General features: G+C 34.4%; 2 protein-coding genes and 1 long non-coding RNA gene across 3 annotated transcripts; 2 read left to right on the top strand and 1 right to left on the bottom strand.

Annotated features, from left to right (window-relative positions):
• The first annotated feature begins 675 nt into the window (after positions 1-675).
• Positions 676-3,566, top strand: LOC111987199 (G-type lectin S-receptor-like serine/threonine-protein kinase LECRK1). Its single transcript, XM_024018911.2, has one exon. It carries the CDS (start codon positions 1,010-1,012, stop codon positions 3,395-3,397), a length of 2,388 nt encoding a protein of 795 aa, XP_023874679.1. The 5' UTR covers positions 676-1,009; the 3' UTR covers positions 3,398-3,566.
• Positions 3,567-11,657: 8,091 nt separating this feature from the next.
• Positions 11,658-14,318, top strand: LOC111987153 (G-type lectin S-receptor-like serine/threonine-protein kinase LECRK2). The gene has a single exon (XM_024018859.2). It carries the CDS (start codon positions 11,831-11,833, stop codon positions 14,258-14,260), a length of 2,430 nt encoding a protein of 809 aa, XP_023874627.2. The 5' UTR covers positions 11,658-11,830; the 3' UTR covers positions 14,261-14,318.
• Positions 14,319-16,067: 1,749 nt separating this feature from the next.
• Positions 16,068-18,628, bottom strand: LOC136062237 (uncharacterized). The gene is made up of 2 exons (XR_010624042.1): positions 18,371-18,628; positions 16,068-18,045 (listed from the first exon to the last, which is right to left on the bottom strand). It is a non-coding gene; the product is annotated as an uncharacterized LOC136062237 (long non-coding RNA).
• Positions 18,629-27,712: the final 9,084 nt, after the last annotated feature.

Below are 27,712 nucleotides of genomic sequence, written 5' to 3'. Positions count from 1 at the left end.
GTGTAGAAAACAGGTCGAATAGGACCTATATGGACCGAATAGAACCAAAGTGGACCAAATATGACAGAATAAGACTTTTGAATATTTATCATTTTTATTGCATCTTTAGGGTTTATATTTCTAATTTCTAAAATCTATTTTTTATTGTATTTTTTTAAACTCAAAATTAAAGAATTTAGCCCAAATATGATAAAATCTCATACTTTTCAACCCAAAAATTAAGGAAAAAAATGAATTTGAGTTAAAGTTGAAAATGCAACCTACAAAAAGGATCAATTTAAGGCTCAATAAGTCCAAAATAGATCAAAATGGACCAAAGTGAACTAAAGTAGACCTAATTGGACTAAATAGCAATTGTTTAATTTTTAGGGAGAACAAATTATCTTCAACAAGTTCTAGAGAATAAATTATACATTATATCAAAATTACAAAATAATTATTTATTCTCACACATCGTGTGGGTCTACAACTAGTATACTTAAAAGGTAATGAATTACTTTTTTTATGCTAAATAAATATTATGAATATTTTGATCAAAAGCACATTATACCTTTATAATAATAATAATAATAATTTGTGTGAAACGCTAATTTACGACTAGTGCATATATATGTGTGTATATATATATATTTCACAACTAAAAAAAGACTAGTAGATCAGATGGCTTGTGGAATTCTTAAAAAGTTGGTCCAGTACCACTAGCTTGGTCTTTTGTGGAATTCTAATGGCAGGACATTAATTTCATTCAGAAAATCTGATGCTAATGTTAAAGGGACAGGGATAGGGACTAATCAGCACCGATGAAAGTAAGTCAAGTCTACCGGGGCTGTGGGGCAGCTGCCACTAATAGATGAAGTTGGTTAGAAATTTCTTTCATTCTGCGTAAACTTGGGGTTGGGGGCCTTTCTAATTCCAAAAAAAACAAGGATAACATATAAATCGCTTATTATTATTTCATTTCAATCTCATTAACAAGCCTTCTCTTATCTCTTTCCCTCACTCTTGTCTCATGGGTTCTATATCAGTTCTCTTCTTACTATCCATGTGTCTACTTGCCTTTGATGTAAAAGCCCAACTACAACGAAACCATTCCGGCAATGTGATACCATTAGGTTCTTGGCTTTCCCCCATTGCTAACCGTACTTCTTGGCTCTCACCTTCTGGCCTTTTTGCTTTTGGTTTCTACCCACAAGGCAAAGGCTTCGCCATTGGAATATGGTTGCATACTCAACCAAATAACACTATTGTCTGGACTGCAAATCCAGATAACCTTACTGTCTCCTCAAATACTACATTGAACTTAACAAGTGATGGTATCCTGCTCCTTCGCACAGAGAAAGGTGAAGAAAATTTCATGAATGGCTCTCTAGAAGTTATCCCAGCAGTATCTGCAGTTTCAGCTTCTATGCATAATTCTGGTAATTTTGTGCTCTACGACAACTTTTCCACAGTTATTTGGCAAAGTTTTGATAACCCAACAGACACCATATTAGGAGGTCAGAATTTTTCCTATGGTAGTGCCGACTTGGTGTCAAGATCAGACCACTCAGGTAGACGTTATCATCTCACGATGGACTCAAAAGGAAACCTTGTTTCCTACCTTGCAGTGAACGGAACAGATGATTCAGAAAATGCCTACTGGTCCTTGGATACTTTTTATGGCTCTTCTGTAATTCTCCGTCTTAATCAAAGGGGTCTTCTACGCTTAACCAATGAGAGTTCCACCTTAATCATTTTGGTGAATAATTCTTACCCTGGCAAGAAAGAAACCAGTATTATCTATCGTGCGATACTTGATTCTGATGGAATTTTTAAGTTGTATTCTCACCACTTTGACTTTGGGGGCAATACTAATACTATCTCAAAGGTGTCCTTGGAATGGTCATCTTTGCGTGATCAATGCGAAGTCAAAGGTTTTTGTGGCTTCAACAGTTACTGCATAGGCATTGGCTCCAAAGCTGAATGTCAATGTTATTCTGGGTTTCATTTCATGAACCCCAAAAATAAGTTGTTGGGCTGTTACAGCAACTTCAATGAAGATGGTTGCAGCAAAGGTCCAATGATACCCTACGACATTATTGCATTACGGAATATATCTTGGGGTGATTTTCCTTATTCAGTGATACTTACAAAGCAGGAAAACTGTTACAAGTCTTGCCTTGGAGACTGTAATTGTAACGCTGCATTTTACATGAATGGTACTTGCAATAAATATAAGCTTCCACTTAAGTATGGTAGAAGTCAAAATTTATCATCTATAGCTTTCTTTAAGGTAATTTGGAGAAATGCTAAAATTTCATACCATCAACCTCCAATTCCAGAAATCTTGATGGAAAGCAAAAAAATGATGATTTTGATTCTTTCCCTAACTTTGGGTTCCATTGCATTGATGTGTTCTGTAATTGCAATATCTTGTTTCTTCATGTATAGGCATCAAGTTCATAGGTACAGAAAGCTGTCGCCAGAAAATGTGAATGTAGAAATTGCTGAAAATTTTACCTTGCGTTCATTTTCTTACAATGAGCTTGAGAACGCAACAGATGGGTTCAAGGAAGCATTAAGTAAGGGTTCTTTTGGATCAGTTTATAAAGGGTATGTATCTGAAGCTAATAAAACTATTGCTGTTAAGAGACTGGAGAAATCTGTGGAAGAAGGGGAGAGGGAGTTTCGAGCTGAAATGACTGTCATTGGACGAACTCATCATAGAAACATAGTTCAGTTGCTTGGTTTCTGTATTGAGGGATCTAGGAAGCTTCTTGTTTATGAATATATGTGTAATGGTTCACTTGCAGATCTTCTCTTCAAGGCTACGAAGCGCCCCCTTTGGAAGGAAAGGGTGAGAATCGCACTAGAAGTGGCTAGAGGGGTCTTCTATCTACATCAAGAGTGTGAAGTCCATATCATCCATTGCAATCTAAAACCCCAAAGTATACTAATGGATGATACTTGGACTGCAAAGATCTCAGATTTTGGATTGGCGAGGCTATCAGTGCCGAATCAAATGAAGATTGTGATGGGCATTGAAGGGACAAGTGAGTACTCGGCACCTGAATGGCAGAAAAATGGTCTGATATCAGTAAAAGCTGACATTTACAGTTTTGGCGTGTTGCTTTTGGAGATTGTATGTTGTAGACACAGCATAGAAGTGAATGTTTTAGCAGCAGATGAGATACTTATTTCTAACTGGGTATATAATTGCCTTGTGGCTGGACAGTTGGATAAGCTTGTGGAAGATGAAAATGTAGACGTGAAGACACTAGAAAGAATGGTGAAGGTCGGCTTGTGGTGCATCCAAGATGATCCAGCTTTACGTCCTCCAATGAAGAATGTAATCTTGATGTTGGAGGGGACAATGAGTATAGCAATCCCTCCATCTCCAGCTATTTCTCATTCTTGATATGTCTACCCTAAATTTGCAATCATTTGCATATTTGTATAAGCTTAGTTAGTATGTTTGCTTACGGCTATATGATTCTGGTATTATTCTTTTTTGTACGAGTAGCTTTGTGTGTTTATGTTGAGTATGGATCTTTTTAAAATAAAGATGCCGTATTGATTTCTTTTAATAGTTTTGATATTAGTTGCATATATACATAATATTTATTTAAATTAAGAAAAGGCCATTTGCTTAACAAAATTTTTTATGTGGGGAAGGGGAAGGGGAATTTGAATCATATATGTCTACATTGAAGTACTAGACTCCATCACTGAGTTATAGGTTCTTGAAATATATATTTAACAAAGCTAATTACACACATATTGCCCTAATCCCCAAAATTGCAAACCCTCACATCAACACAATTCAGGTCAATCGCATCTCCAAAGTGCTAGCAATAGATGTCTTCACCCAAGTGATATGTGATTCTTGAAGTGCTTTCTTCCCAGTGCTTTTGATTTTTGACGGCTTTCAAACAATTACACCATAAGGAATAAGAGGCAAGGGAAAGTGAGGTCCATGGTAGTTGGATATAAGTAAGACCTATGAAAGGGTTGAATAGAGATATCTAGAGAGAATGATGATGAAGTTGGGGTTTCATAAAAAAAAGCTCTGATAATGGCATGTGTAATCTATCCCATATAATTGGTTCTAATAAATGGAGGAGCAAATGGATACATCCACCCCTTTAGAGGTTTGAGGCAAAAAGACCCATAGTCACTATACCTTTTCACCATCTATGCAAAAGGCCTATTGGTGCCCTTAAGTAGGGCTGTCCAACCCACCCAGCCACCTGCCGGTACCCGATCGGTGTTCACCCTATCTAACTGCTCTGGCGGTCGGTCGCAAGTCCCGAGCTCCAAAACCCGATGCTGGCGAGTTGGTTTCGAGTCCCCTCATTCAAAACCCATGAAACCCGACCTGCCCAAAGACATCAAATTCTAGCAAATTCTCCAGCAATTCCGACAAGCTTTCAGCTTGATTTGGTAGATTTTGGCAACCAAAACAATCAAATCCGATATAGATACACCAGATCTAGCGATTCTCGGTATGATTTGGGGGAAAAATAATCGAATTTGATGAAATTCTCACCGAACTTGGCCGGATCGGGCGAGATCTCGCCGATTTTGGCCGATTTTGGGGAAAAAATAATTGATTGTATAAGAACAATCAATTATGAAATATATATTCTCTTAGATCACAAAGAATTTCATATTGATATAGGAAAACACTCCGATGCCCTGGTATTTACATTATTGATTTAAATTATTTTTTATTATTATTCTTGTTAACAATCACCAAAAAAAAGTACTTTTCTTCTTCACACAAATTGTTGTTTAATTATATTGTCTTTGAATCTATCTTGTGATTCGACCTCGGTACTCCGAGAATTATATTGCTACGATCTCCTACACTTGGAAGTGAGCAAGCAAGTAACAATTAATGAGAGCAAAAAGAGCCTCTAAGAGACTCATTTAAACCTCAGAAAAAAGAGAAAAGAGGGAAACACTGTGAGGGATCTAAGATAAGTGCTAGAGGATACACTTGGATTCAAGGGGATTCAAACCTCACAAGTCTTGGAAGCCTACAAAGAGCTATCTAAGTCTATGACTTTTGAAATTATTTGAACCTTGTGGCATACCCCAGCAAGAAATGGGATCCAATGTACTAAAACTCAATATAATGACATATCACTTTATTTTCTAAGGATCCTTGACATCCTTACATTTTTTTTTCTTTATTTCCTTACTGTTCTTTAGCCATTTATTTTATAATATGTATATGTTTGCATGTATGGATATGTATGTGTTGTAGGACCCATGTTTTGTGCACAACTTGGTTCGTAATCAGCCCAATATGGTTGCGATAAACCAAGCCTAGTCCACCAAACAACAAGTATAAAATCCTTTGGAGGCCCAGGATCCTTGTTTCTACTTGGACCTGGTTACTGTCCAAAATAAGAACCCACATATTTATATCCAAGTCAAATAAAGGATTACCAACGCAATTTCCCCATAATTGGTATTATTAATTAACCAAGAAATTAAAAAAAAAAAATTATTTATCTTCTAATCAAGACATTAATTAATTTTCCATAATTGATATTATTAATTGACAAAGAAATTTTTCTTAAAAATATTTATCATCAAACTAAGATATCAATTAATTTTTGGTGTAGGTGGTTCAAAGATGTGTGACTATCTAACTGATGGATGATGTTGTGTCTGTTTGAAATAAACGCGTTTCTCACATTTCATATGATTATTGACCACAATACAGACAGTCATCCACCATTCAAGCTCCTCCTTTAATTGCCGCTTTCTTATCATTTTAAAAAAAAAAAAATCTTTATCATTAAATCAAAACATCAATTAATTTCCCATAATTGATATTATTAATTGACCAAGAAATTTAATAAAAAAATATTTATCATCAAATCAAGACATCAATTAATTTTTGGTGTAGGTGGTTCAAAGATGTGTGATTGATGGATGATGTTGTGTCTGTTCGAAATAAACACGTTTCTCGCGTTCCATATGATTATTGACCACAATACAGACAATCATCTACCATTCAAGCTCCTCCTTTGATTGCTGCTTTCTTATCACGACAAAACTTTCCACAAAGTCCAACCATATGATTATTGACCACGATACGAATAGTCATCCATCATTCAAGCTCCTCCCTTGATTGCCGCTTTCTTATCACGGCAAAACTTTCTACAAAGTCCAAACCATGCTCCTTTTTTTTTTTTTTTTCCATTTGTAATCTAACATAGAGAAACAAGTTATCCCCTTTTTGAATTAAACATTTATATCCAAATCAAATAAAGGATTACCAATGCAATTTCCTCATAATTGACCAAGAAATTTAATAAAAAAATATTTATCATCAAATCAAGACATCTATTAATTTTTGGTGTAGGTGGTTCAAAGATGTGTGATTGATGGATGATGTTGTGTCTGTTTGAAATAAACGCGTTTCTCACATTTCATATGATTATTGACCACGATACAGACAGTCATCCACCATTCAAGCTCCTCCTTTAATTGCCGCTTTCTTATCATTTAAAAAAAAAATATCTTTATCATCAAATCAAAACATCAATTAATTTCCCATAATTGATATTATTAATTGACTAAGAAATTTAATAAAAAAATATTTATCATCAAATCAAGACATCAATTAATTTTTGGTGTAGGTGGTTCAAAGATGTGTGATTGATGGATGATGTTGTGTCTGTTCGAAATAAACATGTTTCTCGCGTTCCATATGATTATTGACCACAATACAGACAATCATCTACCATTCAAGCTCCTTCTTTGATTGCTGCTTTCTTATCACGACAAAACTTTCCACAAAGTCCAACCATATGATTATTGACCACGATACGAATAGTCATCCATCATTCAAGCTCCTCCCTTGATTGCCGCTTTCTTATCACGGCAAAACTTTCCACAAAGTCCAAACCATGGTCCTTTTTTTTTTTTTTTTTCCATTTGTAATCTAACATAGAGAAACAAGTTATCCCCTTTTTGAATTAAACATTTATATCTAAATCAAATAAAGGATTACCAACGCAATTTCCTCATAATTGACCAAGAAATTTAATAAAAAAATATTTATCATCAAATCAAGACATCTATTAATTTTTGGTGTAGGTGGTTCAAAGATGTGTGATTAATGGATGATGTTGTGTCTATTCGAAATAAACGTGTTTCTCGCGTTCCATATGATTATTGACCACAATTCAGACAGTCATCCACCATTCAAGCTCCTCCTCTGATTGCTGCTTTCTTTGCACTGTAAAACTTTCCACAAAGTCCAACCATATGATTATAGACCACGATAACCATCCACCATTCAAGCTCCTTCTTTGATTGCTGCTTTCTTATCACGGCAAAACTTTCCACAAAGTCCAAACCATGGTCTTTTTTTTTCTTTTTTCTTTTTTCTTTTTTTCTTTTTCCTTTTGTAATCTAACATAGAGAAACTAGTTATCCCCTTTTTGAATTAAACATTTATATCCAAATCAAATAAAAGATTACCAATGCAATTTCCTCATAATTGATATTATTAATTGACCAAGAAAAAAAAATTATCATCAAGTCAAGACATCAATTAATTTCCCATAATTGATATTATTAATTGACCAAGAAATTTAATAAAAAAATATTTATCATCAAATCAAGACATCAATTAATTTTTTGTATAGGTGGTTCAAAGATGTGTGATTGATGGATGATGTTGTATCTATTCGAAATAAGTGTTTCTCGCGTTCCATTTGATTATTGACCACGATACAAACAGTCATCCACCATTCAAGCTTCTCCTTTGATTGCCGCTTTCTTATCACAGCAAAAATTTCCACAAAGTCCAACCATTAGATTATTGACCACGATATGGACAATCATCCACCATTCAAGCTCCTCCTTTGATTTTCACTTTCATATCACTACTAAACTTTCCGCAAAGTCCAAACCAAGGCCTCTTTTTTTTTTTTTTTTTTTTTGTCCTTTGGTAATCTAACATAGAGAAACAAGTTATCCCCTTTTTGAATTAAACATTTATATCTAAATCAAATAAAGGATTACCAACGCAATTTCCTCATAATTGACCAAGAAATTTAATAAAAAAATATTTATCATCAAATCAAGACATCTATTAATTTTTGGTGTAGGTGGTTCAAAGATGTGTGATTGATGGATGATGTTGTGTCTATTCGAAATAAACGTGTTTCTCACGTTCCATATGATTATTGACCACAATTCAGACAGTCATCCACCATTCAAGCTCCTCCTCTGATTGCTGCTTTCTTTGCACTGTAAAACTTTCCACAAAGTCCAACCATATGATTATAGACCACGATAACCATCCACCATTCAAGCTCCTCCTTTGATTGCTGCTTTCTTATCACGGCAAAACTTTCCACAAAGTCCAAACCATGGTCTTTTTTTTCTTTTTTCTTTTTTCTTTTTTTCTTTTCCTTTTGTAATCTAACATAGAGAAACTAGTTATCCCCTTTTTGAATTAAACATTTATATCCAAATCAAATAAAAGATTACCAATGCAATTTCCTCATAATTGATATTATTAATTGACCAAGAAAAAAAATTATCATCAAGTCAAGACATCAATTAATTTCCCATAATTGATATTATTAATTGACCAAGAAATTTAATAAAAAATATTTATCATCAAATCAAGACATCAATTAATTTTTTGTATAGGTGGTTCAAAGATGTGTGATTGATGGATGATGTTGTGTCTATTCGAAATAAACGTGTTTCTCGCGTTCCATTTGATTATTGACCACGATACAAACAGTCATCCACCATTCAAGCTTCTCCTTTGATTGCCGCTTTCTTATCACAGCAAAAATTTCCACAAAGTCCAACCATTCGATTATTGACCACGATATGGACAATCATCCACCATTCAAGCTCCTCCTTTGATTTTCACTTTCATATCACTGCTAAACTTTCCGCAAAGTCCAAACCAAGGCCTCTTTTTTTTTTTTTTTTTTTGTCCTTTGGTAATCTAACATAGAGAAACAAGTTATCCCCTTTTTGAATTAGACATTTATATCTAAATCAAATAAAGGATTACCAACGCAATTTCCTCATAATTGACCAAGAAATTTAATAAAAAAATATTTATCATCAAATCAAGACATCTATTAATTTTTGGTGTAGGTGGTTCAAAGATGTGTGATTGATGGATGATGTTGTGTCTATTCGAAATAAACGTGTTTCTCGCATTCCATATGATTATTGACCACAATTCAGACAGTCATCCACCATTCAAGCTCCTCCTCTGATTGCTGCTTTCTTTGCACTGTAAAACTTTCCACAAAGTCCAACCATATGATTATAGACCACGATAACCATCCACCATTCAAGCTCCTCCTTTGATTGCTGCTTTCTTATCACGGCAAAACTTTCCACAAAGTCCAAACCATGGTCTTTTTTTTCTTTTTTCTTTTTTCTTTTTTTCTTTTTCCTTTTGTAATCTAACATAGAGAAACTAGTTATCCCCTTTTTGAATTAAATATTTATATCCAAATCAAATAAAAGATTACCAATGCAATTTCCTCATAATTGATATTATTAATTGACCAAGAAAAAAAAATTATCATCAAGTCAAGACATCAATTAATTTCCCATAATTGATATTATTAATTGACCAAGAAATTTAATAAAAAAATATTTATCATCAAATCAAGACATCAATTAATTTTTTGTATAGGTGGTTCAAAGATGTGTGATTGATGGATGATGTTGTGTCTATTCGAAATAAACGTGTTTCTCGCGTTCCATTTGATTATTGACCGCGATACAAACAGTCATCCACCATTCAAGCTTCTCCTTTGATTGCCGCTTTCTTATCACAACAAAAATTTCCACAAAGTCCAACCATTCGATTATTGACCACGATATGGACAATCATCCACCATTCAAGCTCCTCCTTTGATTTTCACTTTCATATCACTGCTAAACTTTCTGCAAAGTCCAAACCAAGGCCTCTTTTTTTTTTTTTTTTGTCCTTTTGTAATCTAACATAGAGAAACAAGTTATCCCCTTTTTGAATTAAACATTTATATCCAAATCAAATAAAGGATTACCAAAGCAATTTCCCCATAATTGATATTATTAATTGACCAAGAAATTTAAAAAAAAAATTATTTATCATCAAATCAAGACATCAATTGATTTTTGGTGTAAGTGGTAGGCATGGATTGAACTTCAAATATCTTATTCAACCAATAAAGACTTTACTAGTTGAGCTAACTAGAACCTACAAAATTATTCAACCTAAATATAATTAGGAATCATAATTTTTTTTTAAAATTATATATATATATATATATTTATGAAAAGAAAAATAGTGAGAGAAATAAGTACCAAAATATTATAGCCACTAACATTTTCTTTTTCCCTTCCCTTTCACCTTCTCTCTCACTCATGCTATAGCACCAGATTCATGAAGAATGAAAAATTAACCAAATCATTCAAATTAACAGTGGAAGAAATGCGACTGAAGCTGTAGAGAGAGAAAAGGAAAAATGCTACGGAAGTTGTATCAAATAAAATTCCATGTGATCAACGGCCAAATGGGGGAAAAATATGAAAAATCAAGGAAGCACGGGTGCGCCATTTTGGTCGGTGCACTCATGTCGTACTTGGCAGGACATGCCATGCGACTTGGACGCAGTTGCTCGTGCATCCCCTGACTTTTTTTTTTTTTCCGACATGGCCTGATTCAGTCCAAAATATGACCATATGGGCCGAAATAATTATATATAAAAAATAAATAAATAAATTTAAATAAAAAAAAAAAAAAAAAAGAAGTAGAGTTAATTTCAACTTATCTTTTTTAGTTATAGTTTACACACTTTTGATATTTTATTCTAATTTATGAAAATGGTATGTATTCCCTTTATTATTTACTATTGCTCTTAAATTAATATATGTTTACCATTATATGAAGAGAAAAAATACTTAGCAATATATAGAAAGTATAAATAAAAATATATTTAATAATTAATTAATAAGCATATTCCGCCGCACCCGTGTCCTACTTTTCCAAAAATTGTCATGTTGCCGCTCCGCACCGCATCACACCCGCACCCATGCTTCCTAGCAAAAAATATAAAATAAAACCCTCATAATGCGTAACGTCCAAAAGATTAACATTTGCTAACATAAGAGAAAGGGAAGTGTACACACTACAAACTGTGCAACACGTTTTTCTCCCAGAAATGTGTTATATTCAAAATGTTTTTACAATACTTTCACAATAAATCATACTTAGTAAGTTGTTATTAATTTTGATTTGAATTTACAATTTAAATTATTTTTTTGTCCATTCATAATAACCAATAACAATTTATCATTTAAAATTTGTTGTAAAAATATTGTGAAAATGTTATGTATATAGCATTTTCCCTTTAACATAGAAAGGGAGAAAATTTGTGTCACAACTTTTGTTGCATTTTTTACGTGGTTGACTGAAATTGGTAGAGGAAAAAATAATTAATTAATATGAAAGTGATTGACAACCGCTTATAATTTGTCAGGACAGACTTATGGCAATAATTGTTATATAAAAATTTGTATGTAGAAGTCTTCGTCAAAACGTTAACATTAACAAAAACATTCGCAGTTCAACGTGGAACGTGTGATAGTAGATTTGCGTTCCACGTTTAAAAAAAAAACCTAGAACGTTTTTCCTACTAAAATATCTATTGCTATATTTTTACAAATAATTATGTAAATAAATACTACATAGTACTCCACAAAAGCGCCGACAATTGCAAGCTAGTTTCCATAGTACTAGGTTGTGAAACACTAAAAAAAAAAGTTTCCATAATTTACAATCCTTAGTTGATGTATGCAGCTTGTTGTGATGGCCCTTTGTTATCCTTCTCTCATGGCTTCCATATTTACTGTTTTCTTTCTACTCTCTATATCCTTTACATGTGGAGGAGCTCAACCTCAACAAAAGCAATGTAGGAATATAAGCCTGGGCTCTTCACTTTATCCCCCCACCTCATGGACTTCTCCCTCGGGCCAATTCGCACTTGGATTCTATCGGCAAGGCAGTGGTTTTATGGTTGGAATCTGGTTGGTGGGAATAGACAATATCACTGTTGTCTGGACAGCAAACCGTGATGATCCTCCGGTCACCTCAAATGGGACGACACTGAATTTAACAAAAAGTGGTAAGCTTCTTTTGACTACTGATGAGCAAGGAAAGGAGAAGATTATCAGTGATACGATGTCGGAGTCTGCTTCTTATGCCTCCATGTTTGATTCTGGCAATTTTGTTCTCTACAACAAAAATCATTCCATCATATGGGAGACTTTCAGCTATCCTACTGATACTATTTTGGGTGGGCAGATTCTGTCCACCGGTTTTCAATTGCTCTCTAGTTTATCAGAGACCAACCACTCAACTGGACGGTATCGTCTGAAGATGCAGATAGATGGAAACCTTGTTCTATATCCCGTAAACACTTTAGACATTGCAAGTGAATCTTACTGGGCTTCTGGAACTGATGGATATAGAAATGGGATTGGCCTTAAATATCGACTTTATCTCAATCATTCCGGGTCTCTAGAAATCATCCAGAGCACTAGTATGGACATTGTTCAAGATTTGGGCTTGTCATCGAAAAGCAATAACACCATTTATCGTGCAACTCTCGATGTTAACGGATTTTTTCGGTTGTACTCGCATACCTTTGACAAGACTGGCAAGCTACAATCATCAGATATTGAGTGGTCAGCATTGGAGGACAAGGAGCTCTGCAAGGTGAATGGTTTCTGTGGCTTCAACAGCTTTTGCACACTCAATGACAACAAACCGTACTGTGTTTGTCTTCCTGGAACCGATTTGGTTGACGTGAATAATCCATCTCTCGGCTGTGAGAGAAACTTTTCAAAAGTAGGGTGCAGCAGCAGCAAAGTTCATGTAGAATCATATAACATCACTACCACAGAAAATATGATGTGGATAGATATTCCTTACACACATGAATCCATGTCAACAAAGGAAGAATGTGGTAAGTCTTGCTTGGAAGACTGCAATTGTGAGGCAGCACTGTTCAATACTGATTCGAATTGCCAAAGACACAAGCTTCCACTGAAATATGTTAGAAGGGATCCAAGCCAGGATACCGTAGCTCTCTTCAAAGTGAGCATAAGAAGCTGGAATGAAACTGTTCCCATCCCAGTGAAGCCTCCTGTCCACGTGTTCACAAGCAAAAAGGTTATGGTGCAAATTCTTGTTTTAATTTTAGCTTTTACTGCGTTCTCCTGTCTTGGTCTTGGAGTTTCAGGCCTTTACATGTTCAAAATTCGAGTTCTAAGGTATAAAAGACTGAAAGAGAGTGAAACACTGGGCCTGACTAAGGGGCTTACACTAAATTTGTATTCATATGATGAGCTCGAAAGAGCAACAAATGGCTTCAAAGATGAGTTAGGTAGGGGCTCCTTCGGAACAGTATACAAAGGAGCTCTATACAAAGGTAAAAAACTTGTTGCAGTGAAAAGACTAGAGAAATTGGTGGAAGAAGGTGAAAGGGAGTTTCGTGCAGAGATGCGAGCAATAGGGAGAGCTCACCACAAAAATTTGGTTCAATTGCTAGGCTATTGTGCTGAGGGCTCTAAGAGACTTCTTGTCTATGAATTTATGAGCAATGGATCCCTTGCCGATGTTCTTTTTAAAAGTAAAAGACGTCCAGATTGGGATGAAAGAGCAAGAATAGCATTGGATGTAGCAAGAGGGATTCTCTATCTACATGAAGAGTGTAAGACCCCTATTATTCATTGTGATATAAAGCCCTCAAACATTTTGATGGATGATTTTTGGACTGCTAAAATCTCCGACTTTGGCTTGGCAAAATTGTTAATGCCAGATCAAACAAGGACCTTCACAATTGTCAGAGGGACTAGAGGATATCTAGCACCCGAGTGGCAAAAGAACACCCCAATATCAGTGAAGGCAGATGTTTATAGCTATGGAATAGTGCTTTTAGAGATTATATGTTGCAGAAAGAACATGGAAGTTAATGTATCAAGACCTGAAGAAATTGTTCTTTCTACTTGGGTATATAAATGCTTTGTTGCTAGAGAATTGAACAAGATTGTGGGTGGTGAAGAAGTAGATAAGAGTACTTTTGAGAATATGGTTAAGGTGGGATTGTGGTGCATTCAAGATGAACCAGTTCTTCGTCCTTCCATGAAGAGTGTTGTATTGATGTTAGAAGGGATTATTGACATATGTACTCCTCCATGTCCAACTAATACCTCCATTTAAACTTTCTATTGTAAGGAAATTTTTATATTTATTTTAATTCGGTTTTTGTATTGTTTTATTTATTTTTTCTTCCCATTCATGTGAGGAAATCGTGTGCAGTTTACTCATTAGCCGTACCAGTAGGATCCCCTCCCATTTAAATTCCCTAATCTATATATATAAAACCGCAGTTTACTCATTAGCCATACCATTAGGATCCCCTCCCATTTAAATTCCCTAATCTATATATATAAAACCGAAACCTCTACTGGCACCACAATTTTCCACGTCAACACAACACAATATTTAAAAATTAAAAACACTACTTTTCTTTCCAAAACCCGATACTTATCTTCTTTTTTTTCTTTTTCTTTTTTTGGATAAAATCTTATATTTTAAGCTGAATTTAATCTAAAGATGATTGTTAAAATAAATAAAAAATAAAAAATCTGCAATAAAAGGATAAGTATCGGCTTTATTGCAATAAACTCAAAAACAAAGTTAATTAATTTTTAAAAAACCCTACAACCAAACTTCTTGAACTCTACATTATAGAATATAATTTTTTTTAAAAAAAAAAAAAAAAAAAAAAAAAAAAAAAAAAAAAAAAAAAAAAAAAAAAAAAAAACACTAACTGTATAATGGTCTTGAAAACCCATATAAACCACACAAAATCAACTAAATGTCATGAGTCTCACATCTAGCTAAAAAATTAAGGAAAATGAAGGATTTAAATGGAAGGGGATTTTATCCCGAGAGGACTTAATTAGTAAAGGCGGTCATTTTAACTATTTTCCATGATTAAGATTATAAAGAACATTTGTTACTTTCCATTTGTCTTGATGGAAAACTTTTTTTTATGTTGGGAAATGACTCATTTTTTAGAAAAAATTTTCTGAAAAAATGATTCATTTTCCTATGTTTAGTAGAAACCATAAAAATGTGCTGGAAAACATTTTCTAATGCTTGGAAGAGTCAAAATGTCTGTAATATTTCTCTTGCATAATTGAAAATATGTAGATCACATATATTGTGTAAGCCAACTACACAATCAATATAAAATAGTTCATAGACATTATAAATTAAACTACAAAAATCAACCATTCTACTCATAACTAAAAATAACCACATTCTTCATTCAAAATAATTTAAGATGCCAAGCCAAATAAACATCACAAGTAGGCAAATCCAAATTCACAACTTCAAGTTGAGTTAAACATTACTATGCATAAATTTTGGGGTCAATTGTAGAAAACCAACCTACACTAGTCATTGGCACCTTGCATTCTAAATTTTGAAAACGGTTATGTATGGTGTATTGTAGAAGCAGTTATGTAAAATAGATAAATTAATGTTTTGGTATTCTAAAACAGTGAGTTTTTGCAAAATCATATGTAAACGCTTTAATTAAACTAAGAGCATTAGCATTGGAGAATGCTAATGCCATATTTAAGGACAATTTGGCATTTTAAGCCTTAAAATCCTTTGCATCAGACAATGCTAAACCCAACTATTGCAAATCTTTTTGCAATAGTGCTATAGTACAATTCTAAAGTTAGAATTGTACTGTAACAGTATTCTAAAAAAAAAAAAATATATTCTCTTTTTCCCCCGAAATTTCTCTCTCCTCTATCTCATTATTTCAGTTCTCTTCTCTCTCTTCCTTCTCTGTTTCTCCATTTGTTCTCTACTCTCTTCAAACCCAAACACCATTCTCCTCCCAACATACATCACACATCACAGTGGCTCAATTTTTCTGGTAGGTTGCGATCCGACGGTTCTGTGGTTGCTTTTTTTTTTTTGGCGTGGGTGACGACATGGGTCACTGTGGTGGTTGTGGTCACTATGGTGGTTGTGGGTTGTTGTTTATTTATTTATTTTTTTTTTTTGCTATGACTGATGCCTAAAGGGGTTGTGGGTTGCGGTTGGGTCCGGTGTTTGGGTCGTGGTTGGGTTGTGGCTGAAGTGGGTTGGGTCCGGTGTTTGGGTTTGGTGTTGTGGCTGAAGTGGGTTGAGTCCGGTGTTTGGGTCGTGGTTGGATTGGTGGGCTGGGATTGGTTGATGGTGGGTTTGAAACAATGGATCTATTGATCGGTGGGTGGATCGGTTGGGTTGATCATCGGTAGCTCCGATGATGGCTTCGGTGATGATTTTTTTTGAATGGGTTTGCTCCGGTGGGTTTCAAATTAGCTGGGTTTCAAATCGGCGGCATGGGCTGATGGGTTTTTGGTGCCATGGCTATGGTTGTTAATGGGTTGAGGTGCTTATGGGTTTTTGGTGTCGTGGCTGTGGTTGTTGATAGGTTGAGGTGCTGATGGGTTTTTGGTGCCATGGTTGTGGTTGTTGATGGGTTGATCGGGGGCGTGGATTTCTGATCGGTGGCTTGGGTTTTTGGTGCCGTGACTGTGGTTGTTGATGGCTTGTGTGTTGCTAGAGGTTGAGGGAGAAGGAGAGGGGAAAAAAAAAAAAAGATTGTTGGAAAGCATAGGAAATATGAGTCTAAAAAAAAATGACAGTTATAAATAAATAATAAAGAAATATTAAAAAATAATATTTTAATAAAAATAAAGTTTTAGCATGCTAGAAGTATTGTAAAATAGGATGATATAATGATAAAATAACTTTTTGAAATAGTAAAATAGAGTATAATTAGAGTTTTCTGATGCTAATGCTCTAAGTTAATCAAATGGAACTCTACCTGTCTACCATCCAAATAAAGGCTAAAGCTAAAGGCCATGTGACACGTGGCCCCATAAAATTAAAAAGAAAAATTTACCCTTACATCCAACAATGATGCCTAAATAACAAAAATAACCACACAAACATAACATTTGGTACAAAATAGCCACATAGGGTCCGTTTGGATATAACTTATTGTTGTTCATTATTGCTGAAAATTGATTGTTGCTGAAAACACTATAGCAAAATAATTTTTAAATGTATGAATAGTACCGTGAGACTCATTTTTAATATTTTTAATGCGTGAACAGTGTGCTATAGTATGTGAACAGTAATAATTGTCTCCTGCACAGTGATTTTACTGTTCATGCACTGGGAAAAAAAAAAAAAAAGATTCCGAAACATGAATTCTGAAAACTCAACGCAATTTTCAGTGTTATCCAAACCGGCACATAGAAAACTTTGAAATTAACTAATAATTTCCTAACTAGCCAGATTATGCATAATACAAAAATGTAAACATTTTTCCAATGCAGTGTAAGATTCATAAGCTTTGCAACGTCATTTCAAGAAAATCAATGGTTTTCAATGAAGTAACAACTAGAAAATTTCTTTGGATTCAAAAGTCATAATTATACTAAGTTCATATACTAAAGAATCTAGCAATTATGGTAACACTAAATCCCCATGACCAGGCCCAGAATCAAGCTTGTGATATGTTGAGCCAACGTTACCCCCGTGGCAGGGTCCATAGAACAATCAGATAGTGTAATAGATTCTAAAACATATGCAATATCTTTCAATTCATATTCAATATCACATTTGGAATGACAAAGCTCAATAAAAGATTTCATACAACTTTTCACAATCTCAGACATGCTTTTGAAAAATGCAGAATTTTTGAAAAAGCCAGTTTATTAAATTTTTTATCATATTTGAGTAAGGAATAAAATACAATTATTTTCATAAAATCAAGAAGCTAAAATTATTTTGAAGAAAAATTATAGCTTTCTACATAAAACATTTATTTCTAACAATTTTATGATAATCAGGGAAAAGATCAGTTACCTCAAAGTGGCGCCTACTCCAAAACTCCTTTCAAAATTTTAGCATTCTCCAAACTTGACCTAAAATCAATTAGACATCAATTTAATTACTCAGAGTGTGTCCAAAATACTATACTTTATTATTCTCAGATCTTCTTAGTGATATATGATCGTTCTTGAAATTTCCCAAGATAATAAATATTGATTCTTGATGCGAAGAACTAGCCAAATCTACTTATATTCAATCCCCAAATCACAACATTAAAAAAATCAAGACGTGCCTAAATCTACAAAATTGCAATTAAACCCCCTTCTAAATGGTTGTCTACCACTTGAAAATCCAAAAAGTTTAACAAAAATAATAATAATTAGATCAATAGTAAAAATAGATTTCTAAGGTACTTACCTTAATAATCTCAAGAACCTTCAAGCCTCTTTCTCTAAAATTAATAGGTAGTCTTCTCTCTAGGGTTATCTGCTTCAATAACAACTAATGAGTCTAAGGATGGCAAGGATTTATAATTTCGAGTAATATATATTACTAATCCCAATGTCAACAACTCAAGCAAAATAAGCAGTGAGATGCTCAGGGTTACTTCATGTCAAAGTGCTAATCAAAGATCCTTCCAAAAGCAGAGTGTGAGCATGTGAGGACCTTAAGATAGTTTTTCTTTTTTTATCATTAAATCTTCCACTTCACCTACTTATCCTTCAGCAATATTTCCAACCTAAATCCCACTGTTAGAGGGCGTTTGGATTGCGTGTTTGTGCGTCCAAGTTTCTCCAAATCTGCGTTTCTCATTTTTTTTTTCTTTTTTTTGGGCCACATAATTTGACTTTGGAGACAAAAAATCTGTGCATAAACAGCAAGTGCACTGTTTATGTACTGTTCATATACTGTTTATACAATAAAAAATATTAAAAATAGATCTCACGACACTATTTACACATTTAAAAATTATTTTGCTACAGTGTTTTCAGTTTTTAGTTTTCAGTTTTCAGTTTCAGCAACAATAAATTCAATCCAAACGGACCCTTGACCTACCTCTTTATACAAAGTATTTCTGGTTCCCATATTCATGCCAAGGACCACAAAAATATATCTTTTCACATTGGAAGAGGCATTTATAACTTTAGTGGGCCTAGCAACAAGAAAGTTGATGTATATCCGTTTATGGTCAGCATTAGGTCCTTCACAGAAGCACTCATCCAGCCCCTTCCTCAATGAATCACGAGCAAGCTGTCCCACATTACATGGGAACAATGGTTTTTCTTTATGATAATGTAACAATTCTTAAGCAAGGAATTCTCGAAACAAAAACAAATACTAAAAGCTAGAAAAAGCTTATAATGTTGAAACTGGCAACTTATTTCCATAAATTCAAGCAACAAACCTCTCTATACTACCAGGTAGGGATTATACCCTCAAATATACAATACCAACAACCACCGATATTTCACATTCAATTAATAGAGTTAGCAACAAACATCTAATCTTTACGCATTCAAAATTACAACCACCAATTCAGAAACAAACAAATAGGAAAAATTTATGATCTTTTATTTCTTTGCATGTTAACAAAGATAAGAAATAAAAATTATGATCTTTTATTTCTTGGACAAAGTTTAGCTACAAAATTGGTTATAGCTTAAGGCTACAAACTCACTCAATAAAATAAATATTACAACATATTTTGAAAATCTAACCGTTGAATTGTATGTTCTTTACGCCCTTAATACATTTGTTAAATTTTGTGTCAATTGATTATCATTTACTATATAATCTATAAGCTTATATTTTGTGCATAGTTTTAAATTACAAAAACTTGCAATTTAAAAAAATTATTGATGACATAGCTATTGATCTTTAATTTTCTTGAAATTTTACAAGCATGGAAGATATTAGAAGAAGATATAATCCAATGGTGAATTTTTCAAAATTCACCTCCATTAAAAAAAATATTAAATAAGTTTGTAGCCTAAGACTACAACTAATTTTGTAGCTAAACTTTGTCCTTATTTCTTTTCATGTCAGTTAAAAATCCAAGTTTGAGACAAAGCACTGAGGGCAGCGAGGGGTTCATTTGACAATATCTCAATAATAGATATGCCTGCTAAAAGCATCTCCTTCAGTAAATATAGTTCACATTGCTTTTGTCAATGAAGCATCCATTTAAAAATAAAAGTAAAATAATTCTCAAACATTATCAAATCAAAGCATATTAGAAGTTTTCAAGAGCTGATTTTCCTTTTCTTGAATATATATTAAGCAAGATGAGACCACTACATTCAGTAGAGCTACAAATAAGAAAGTGAAAGACAGAACAAAATGGACAATTCTTGCAAATACCAAAACAAAGTATAAAGAGCCAATATCTTCTTAAATATTATATGAAGTAAATTCACTTTTTTTTTTTTTTTTTTTTCACTGATCTATATAATTGGGTCGTGATTTTTCCATTTACAAGAACTACAAAAACTAGCCCTATCTTTTAAGCCATGTTTTAGTGGGAGTCGTATTTTTACCGAATTGTCTTTTAGTTTTGTCTTTTTTTCTTTTTTCTTTTTTTCTTTTTTGAGAAAAATGTAAGTGTAGTTTTATTAAAGAAATGAGACAATTCAAGACAAATCAGATTAGAACACATCATCCAAATTCCCAGGTAGATCTTCTACCCAAACATCAGTATCTGCAGATGAAACTGCTCTCCTAGCTAAACAATGAGCTAATTTATTCCCGTCCCGACCAACATGTTGAAAACTACAGTGCCTCAAAACAGCCCCTAACCTCTTAGTTTTGTCTTTACTTAGAGGTATTTTTGAACAAAAAAAATGAGGATACCAAATAGGTGAACCTCCTTAAATTGTAGTATAGTTTAATATTAAGCGTCAGTTTGGAGAATATAAAAACATCAGAGAGTTATAAAGAAAAATTGAAACTTTAGGGGTGATTTTGCAATTGCTCCAAAACCAAGAAGAGTTTTTGCATTTTGGCCTAATTATTTTTTATTATAACTTATAAACTTAGTTTTAATAGACAAATTAAAATTTTCTACCTTAAACTATCACCTTGATTTCACTTAACCTTCGAAATTATGATATGCACAATTGACCCCTAAAATTATAACATCATTTCAATGCACCCTATCGTAAGTTTCAAAGTTAAGTATGAAAAAATTTACCATTGAAATATCAATTTATTCATCTTGCAAAAATGGATCAACAGATAAATTAGTCTTTTAATGTCAAAATCATCAAATTTAACAGCAAAAAAATAAAAATAAATAAGTTAGAGCTAAGTGTAATGCATTTCTAAAATTTGGGGGAAGAGGGGCAGTTAGCGTCAAGAGTCTTTCAAAATTTTAGGGGGATTAAGTGTAATCAATGTGATAGTTTAAGGTGAAAAACATATCATGTCAATAAGCTAGAAGATTCTTACTATGAATCCAATACATTTTCCTTTAACCCACAATATTATCAATAATCAGTCATAATAAAATATTTTTCAAAAAACATTTTCCATCCAAACAAATACAATGAGATGAATTTAGAACATAATAAAAATAAAATGTTTATGATTGGTGTTGGCATTTCATTTAGGGGTATTTTTTTTTTTATAAAATTGACATAATTTAATAGTTGGGGTAGAAAAATTTGAACATGGATGTCTCCCATTAAAAACACCAAAAAATGCCAAATAGTTGAGCTACATTGCTCTTGGTTGGAAGATTATAATTCTAAGTATCAAATTTGATATATGTGATGTTTAATGTGATTCAAATCCCTATTTTCCTTTCTCCAATAGATAAATGAATAATAATAAAAAAATAGGGGATTTAATTTTTCATTTTGAATATTTTAATGGAGGGCCTAATGGCAAAAACACTCTTTACGATTTCATTTCTTCCTTATCAGACATTAAGGTTTTTTATTTGTCAATTCTTCCTTTTCTATTCTTCCTTATCACTTCTGTTATTATAAAAAAATAATAATAATAATAATAATGTAACCATCACATGATTAATGATGCAATTTAGTTGGTGATTTTTTAATCCATAAGAGCTAACAAAAATTAGTTACTTTGATGAACATGAAAGCCCCAATAGCATGCTTTTACAATTGAGAGCATTTGCATGAAACAAGGAATAATAGAAAAATGACAGCAAAATTTGCCAAACAGTATAATTATGGAAAAATTTTAGGTGAATGGCATGCGTTCAAAGTTTATTAGTTAGTTGGACTGTTTTTGGAAGTCGATTTTAAGAAACTCGACTTCTAGCCAAAATCAATTATACTAAACTCATCTTCCATCAAATAAATAAGTCTGGCGTAGATTAAAAAAAGGAAAAAAGCCACATAGAAGTCGAGTTTACTGAACTCGACTTCTATTAAAAGTTGAGTATAGTGAACTCGACTTCAAGCTTAATTAGGTTAAAAAAAAAAAATCATGGGGTAAAAAGGGGAATCTGAGTTTAATAAAATTGATTTTAAGGGAGCCTTCCTCTTCGATTACCTTCTCTCTCTCTCCGGTGTCTCTCTCTTAGAGATTCCTACGCCGTTTCCTCTCCTCAATCCCTCTTAACCAGCCTCTCTTATAGATTCCTACACCGTTTTCTCAGTCCATCATCTTCCTCTGTGGCGAGGAATCCGACTCAACCAACAGGTTCATTCTCTCTCTCTCTCTCTCTCTCTCTCTCTCTAATGCAATTTCTTTCTCTTTATTTATTGGCTAAAATGGGTTTTGATTTGCTTTTTAGGTTTAGTGATTTGGAGATTTGGGTTTCATTTGATTTGTTTTTGTGTTTTTGTTTACTGTGCTATTTCAAATTTCAATTTTACTGTGCTATTACATATATTTGTTCCAAATAAAATATTTATATTAGCTCGAGTCATAAACTCATAATCATTGGAATAAACAAACCTTCATATAATCCTGATGTTGTGTTTCGGCAGAAAATGGAATCTTGTTCCTATATTTCTACTTCAAACAAATATATGTCTTAGTCCATGTTTAGTTAAGATAAAGATACAGTATAAGAAAAGAAAGCTTAGAATCTTGAACTAGTACTCAATCCAAATAATATTAAGCTTCAAATTTCTCTCTATTCAATGCCACTATGATGTAAGTCTCTCTCTATTCAATGTCACAATATTAAACCATATATGGTGTAGTCTCTCTTTATTCAACGTCACTAACCAATATTGCACATTACACAAACCTATTATTTATAACTGATATGACACAAAAACTTTTTGCAGCATGACGATAGATCCTAGACCCATTGATCGTAGTGTATTAACGGAACAAGATAAACATCGATCTGAGTTACTGTGGACCCTAGGGGACAAGTAATTGCATGAGTTTTCTTGTACAATGCATTCATGTCACAACTCTAATTAGCCATATATACTAAATATTTGCATAAGATTTTTATCTATTGTTATAATATTTGCAGGATCCTCCTGGCACACTGGATTGTCGAAGTCGCCATGAAGAGTTGACACTTCGAGGTCCTATGGTAGATGATCATGTCCTTGCCATTATGAGGTTGCTTGGTCTAGAGGGTTTGCACTTGGTCCCATCCATATAGCTTGACCATGCATTGATCACTGCATTTGTAAAGCAATGGCACCCAGAGACCCATACATTCCACCTACCACATGGTGAGATGACGATTACATTGCAAGATGTGGAAGTTGTCATGGGATTGCCCATCAAGGGTGAGGCAATGGTTGGGCCCACTAAAAGAACTTAGACAGAAGTGTGTGCTGAAATGCTTGGAATTCAAATTTCAAATGGCCATCAAACTATGGTAAAAGGTTAAAGGATTCTGATACCCGCACTTGTCAACTAAATCAGACAACCATTGCCTCCAGATGCTAATGAGATTCAAGTTCATCAGTATGCTCGCTGCTATATACTAGCCCTAGTAAGAGATATGGTATTTCTTGACAAATCTAGGGATAGGGTCCATCTCATATGGTTAGAGTTCATGCAGAACCTTCATAATCCACGCAAGTATAGTTGGGGTAGTGCAACCTTATCATGGTTGTACAAAAAACTGTGCAATGCAACCGACAAGAAGGCAAAGCAGATTGGTGGACCATTGATTTTGGTCCAATTGTGGATATATGTCAAGTTCCCATATATGTCCCCATAGATGGTGCCCCAACCTGAGGGTGTTTATGGTCCACCACTACCACCAATTTCTCTTGTTATAAAGTAAGTATATATTGCATAATTAGTGTGCTATCATGTATTATGCCACATTTTTATACGTAAACGACTAATGACCATGCGATGTTACCTGCTTGTAGGTGGGCAGGGGTGATGTGTACAAAAAATGTTCCCATGCACGTGCTTTCTGCATATCACAATCAAATTGCCACGGCACGACACGACCAGGTATACTTACTTATATTTATACGTCCATCACATCTTATGTCCTTCAAAAAGTTTTTCATTGCCCACTATTATGCTACTTGTTATGCAAATTATGGGAAAATTTCTCAATGTGGTTGCTTTACTCGGTGGCTTTTGTAGGTTAAGTGGGAGCCATATGGAAATGACTTGAGCCACCTTCCTCCTAGTTTTCACATCGAGGGAAGTAATGTGTGGAGGTCAACCGTTCCATTTATATGTTTTTGGCTTGTAGAGTTCCACCTACCCGATCGTGTCCTACAACAATTTGGGCTAAAGCAGGAACAACCCAGAGATGCTAATACTAATCATGATTTGCACAAAATAGATGTGAGGGGCTAGGTAGAGAAAAATTGGTCAGTTGAACATGCAGTCCATATTCTGAAGTGGAATGATCATAACAAGTACGTTTGTAATGCACTCAGGATGGAGAAGGTGATGTCACGTCATCATCCATATATGGTGTGGTATCGTAGGATTACTCGACTGTATATCGAACGCGCTAGCGCTAAGATGGAAATTTTGGTAATGTGCATAAATTTATTTTGTTTTGCATGTTGTGTTTGATGTTACGTATATGCCGCACTTAATAATGCCGTAATGACAGCTTGCAACCCAACTAGCTGTCCTCAACTAGTTCAATGAAGAATCTTACGAATACAAATTCATTAAGAGGGCCTTTGAGGATATGGATGAGGTTAATCCTATTGATGTACGAGCCAATGATGAAGTAGCAAACCAGACTGAAATACCAGATGTAGGACCCAGTATGAGATCAGCTGCTCTAGTGACACATCATCGACTTGCTTCCACCCCTCCTTCGGCCACTAAGACCCTTGTTCCACCCGTGTCCACCCCTCAGGACACAACCGGGCCTCCCATGCCACCCATCCTTCTTGTTGACATTGGATCCCTCTCGCAGTTTACCCATGTTGAATTCAAGTCCTCCCCACACACCACCACCATTGACCATAACTCACCCATGTCCCTATCCTATAGCTCATCCCAGACAGTTATACCCACCCCTAGCCTTCAAACACCCCACGTTGAGCTCATGTCTACCAACACAAGTCATACATAATCACCTTCTACCTCCTCCACCTTAATACATGTTCCACAAGCCACGCATCCACATGACAGTGACATTAAGTGAGGGCAACGTGACCAAGCTAACCAGCCACAGGATGCAAACACTCACGCTATACCCAAATGGAAATCGACTCGCACCATCCGACCAAGGAGATGCGGCACAGGTTCCCACCTGGTATTCTTAATGCTTTACTTTGATTTTAATTTCATATATTTTTCAAGTTTCTTTGTGCATGAATTTGTTTGTTTGTAAAAGCTTAAAAATATAACATTATAAGCAAGTAACAGAGCATGTTACAGCTCCATGTGATGGAAACGCTCACCTTACAACCAAACAATACACTAGACGCAACCAGAAAAGAAGTAAACGCAGGGAGGGTACCACATACTATATTGCAATTTGCAAGCAAGATAAAAACCATCCCCAACTAGCCCCTGTCTCATCACCCACAATCACAAAGGCAAGCGAAAAAATCTCATTATTAGCATCGGTAGCCATTGCAATCAACAACTTTCATCTATATTTTCCATAAAGATGAGTTCCATCAATACTAATTACTGGCCTACAATGTGTGAATCTAGCAATGGAAGGAGTGAAAGCCCAGAACACATACTTGAATATAATAGTACTCGGTATGTCCCCGTTGATCGACCGAAAAGACACTTGTGTACCCGGATCGCTATCCTTATATGCCAACAACAACTTCTGCAACTTTTGGTACGATTCTTCCCAATTCCTATGTATATTTGAAATAGCCTTTTGTTTCGCATCTCATATCTTGTAGTACGATATATCATTGTTAAACATTTCCTTCATCAGATTTTGGAGATCCTTTATTCTGTTGGTGTGATCTGCAAGTACATATGTATGAAGTTCTTTGGCAAGAAAATTCGAATCCATCATTCTACCATCTTTGTTCACCCCAATTAATGAACAAGTGTGAGGACCGCTATATACTGTGACGGCCCATAATCTGTTAAGCTTCCGTTGCGAGAATGCTTGGACTTTCCATGCACATGACTCATTCACGCACTTCACACATAATCTTTGCTGTTTGTACCACTTAGTTATATAATTCTTGTTGTTGTCCATAAAGTAAACTATTAATACCTGTCTCACCGCCTCTTTATTAGGGAAAATCAACCCCTTGCTAAAATTCATTCCCCGCACCCAACTTGATGAAAATAGTATCTCAACATTTGAAGGATCAACTATATTATCCCAAGTGTTTGCATGGAATGACAGGCCATGAGCTTCATATGTAGGGATTGTAGTTGTAACATGCTGCACACCTATACCATCGCCTATATCATCTTGAAACTCTATAGCATCATCATCATGATCATTCACGACATCATGACGGACATTGTCAACATTTTCATAGTAATTAACATACTCGTGAAAGTCATCTATCCCAATCCTCTCTTCATACTCATCTCTACCATGATCAACATCATCTTCGTCTTTGTCTTCGTCTTCCCCCCTAGAGATTGAATACATTCTTGTTGATAACTAGATCTGTAAACCTCCATTGGAGTTGGTGTCTCTTGACATGGTAGTGTATAACCCCCAACTGTGGTGCACGGGGTAAGAGTCGGATGACTATCCGCATGTAATGATTGGAATTCTTCCCCGCCACCACCCTCCAAAGTTGCTTATTGCACATCTTCACCGCCAACTTTTATACGAGGCTTCACACTTATATACAACTCGGCAACTTTTAACAGGGGCGTAGAGTTTATCCTGTCAAAAATAATCTTAACATGCTTGTCTCCTTTTATTTCAATAGGCGTGAAGACAATACGGTCACTGAACACTGCATGAGGAGCACGATATATAATTTTTATGTCATGCAACCAATAGTCCAAATCCAGCTCTTTCATAATTTTCTTTTTTAACTTCTTCAAATTGATCTCCTGCTTTTTTTTTTTAGCTAAATAATCTCTAACTTTTTACCAAACCCTTCATATGTCACTCCACAAGTCAACGGGCTCCCCACCGTAATATAGATATAAATTAGTCGAACTCATTACACGCTTATAAGTCAAATAAGTTTACTAAAAGTTAGTGACGAATATAACACCTTTATTCAATATGAACTACAAAATATTGCCTCAAGGAAAATATAAAGATAACATTATATAGTCTATCAAACAATTATAAACAATTGAAATTTTATTCTCTCCAAGCAAATATTCGAATTTTTAAACTCAAACAAATTTTTACATGGTCGCTAACCT

Source organism: Quercus suber, unplaced genomic scaffold (genome assembly GCF_002906115.3).
Source record: "Quercus suber isolate HL8 unplaced genomic scaffold, Cork oak 2.0 scaffold_394, whole genome shotgun sequence".
NCBI classification, from domain to species: domain Eukaryota; kingdom Viridiplantae; phylum Streptophyta; class Magnoliopsida; order Fagales; family Fagaceae; genus Quercus; species Quercus suber.
Note: the sequence above shows the minus strand (reverse complement) of the source record. Positions and strands in the feature narration are given on the sequence as shown.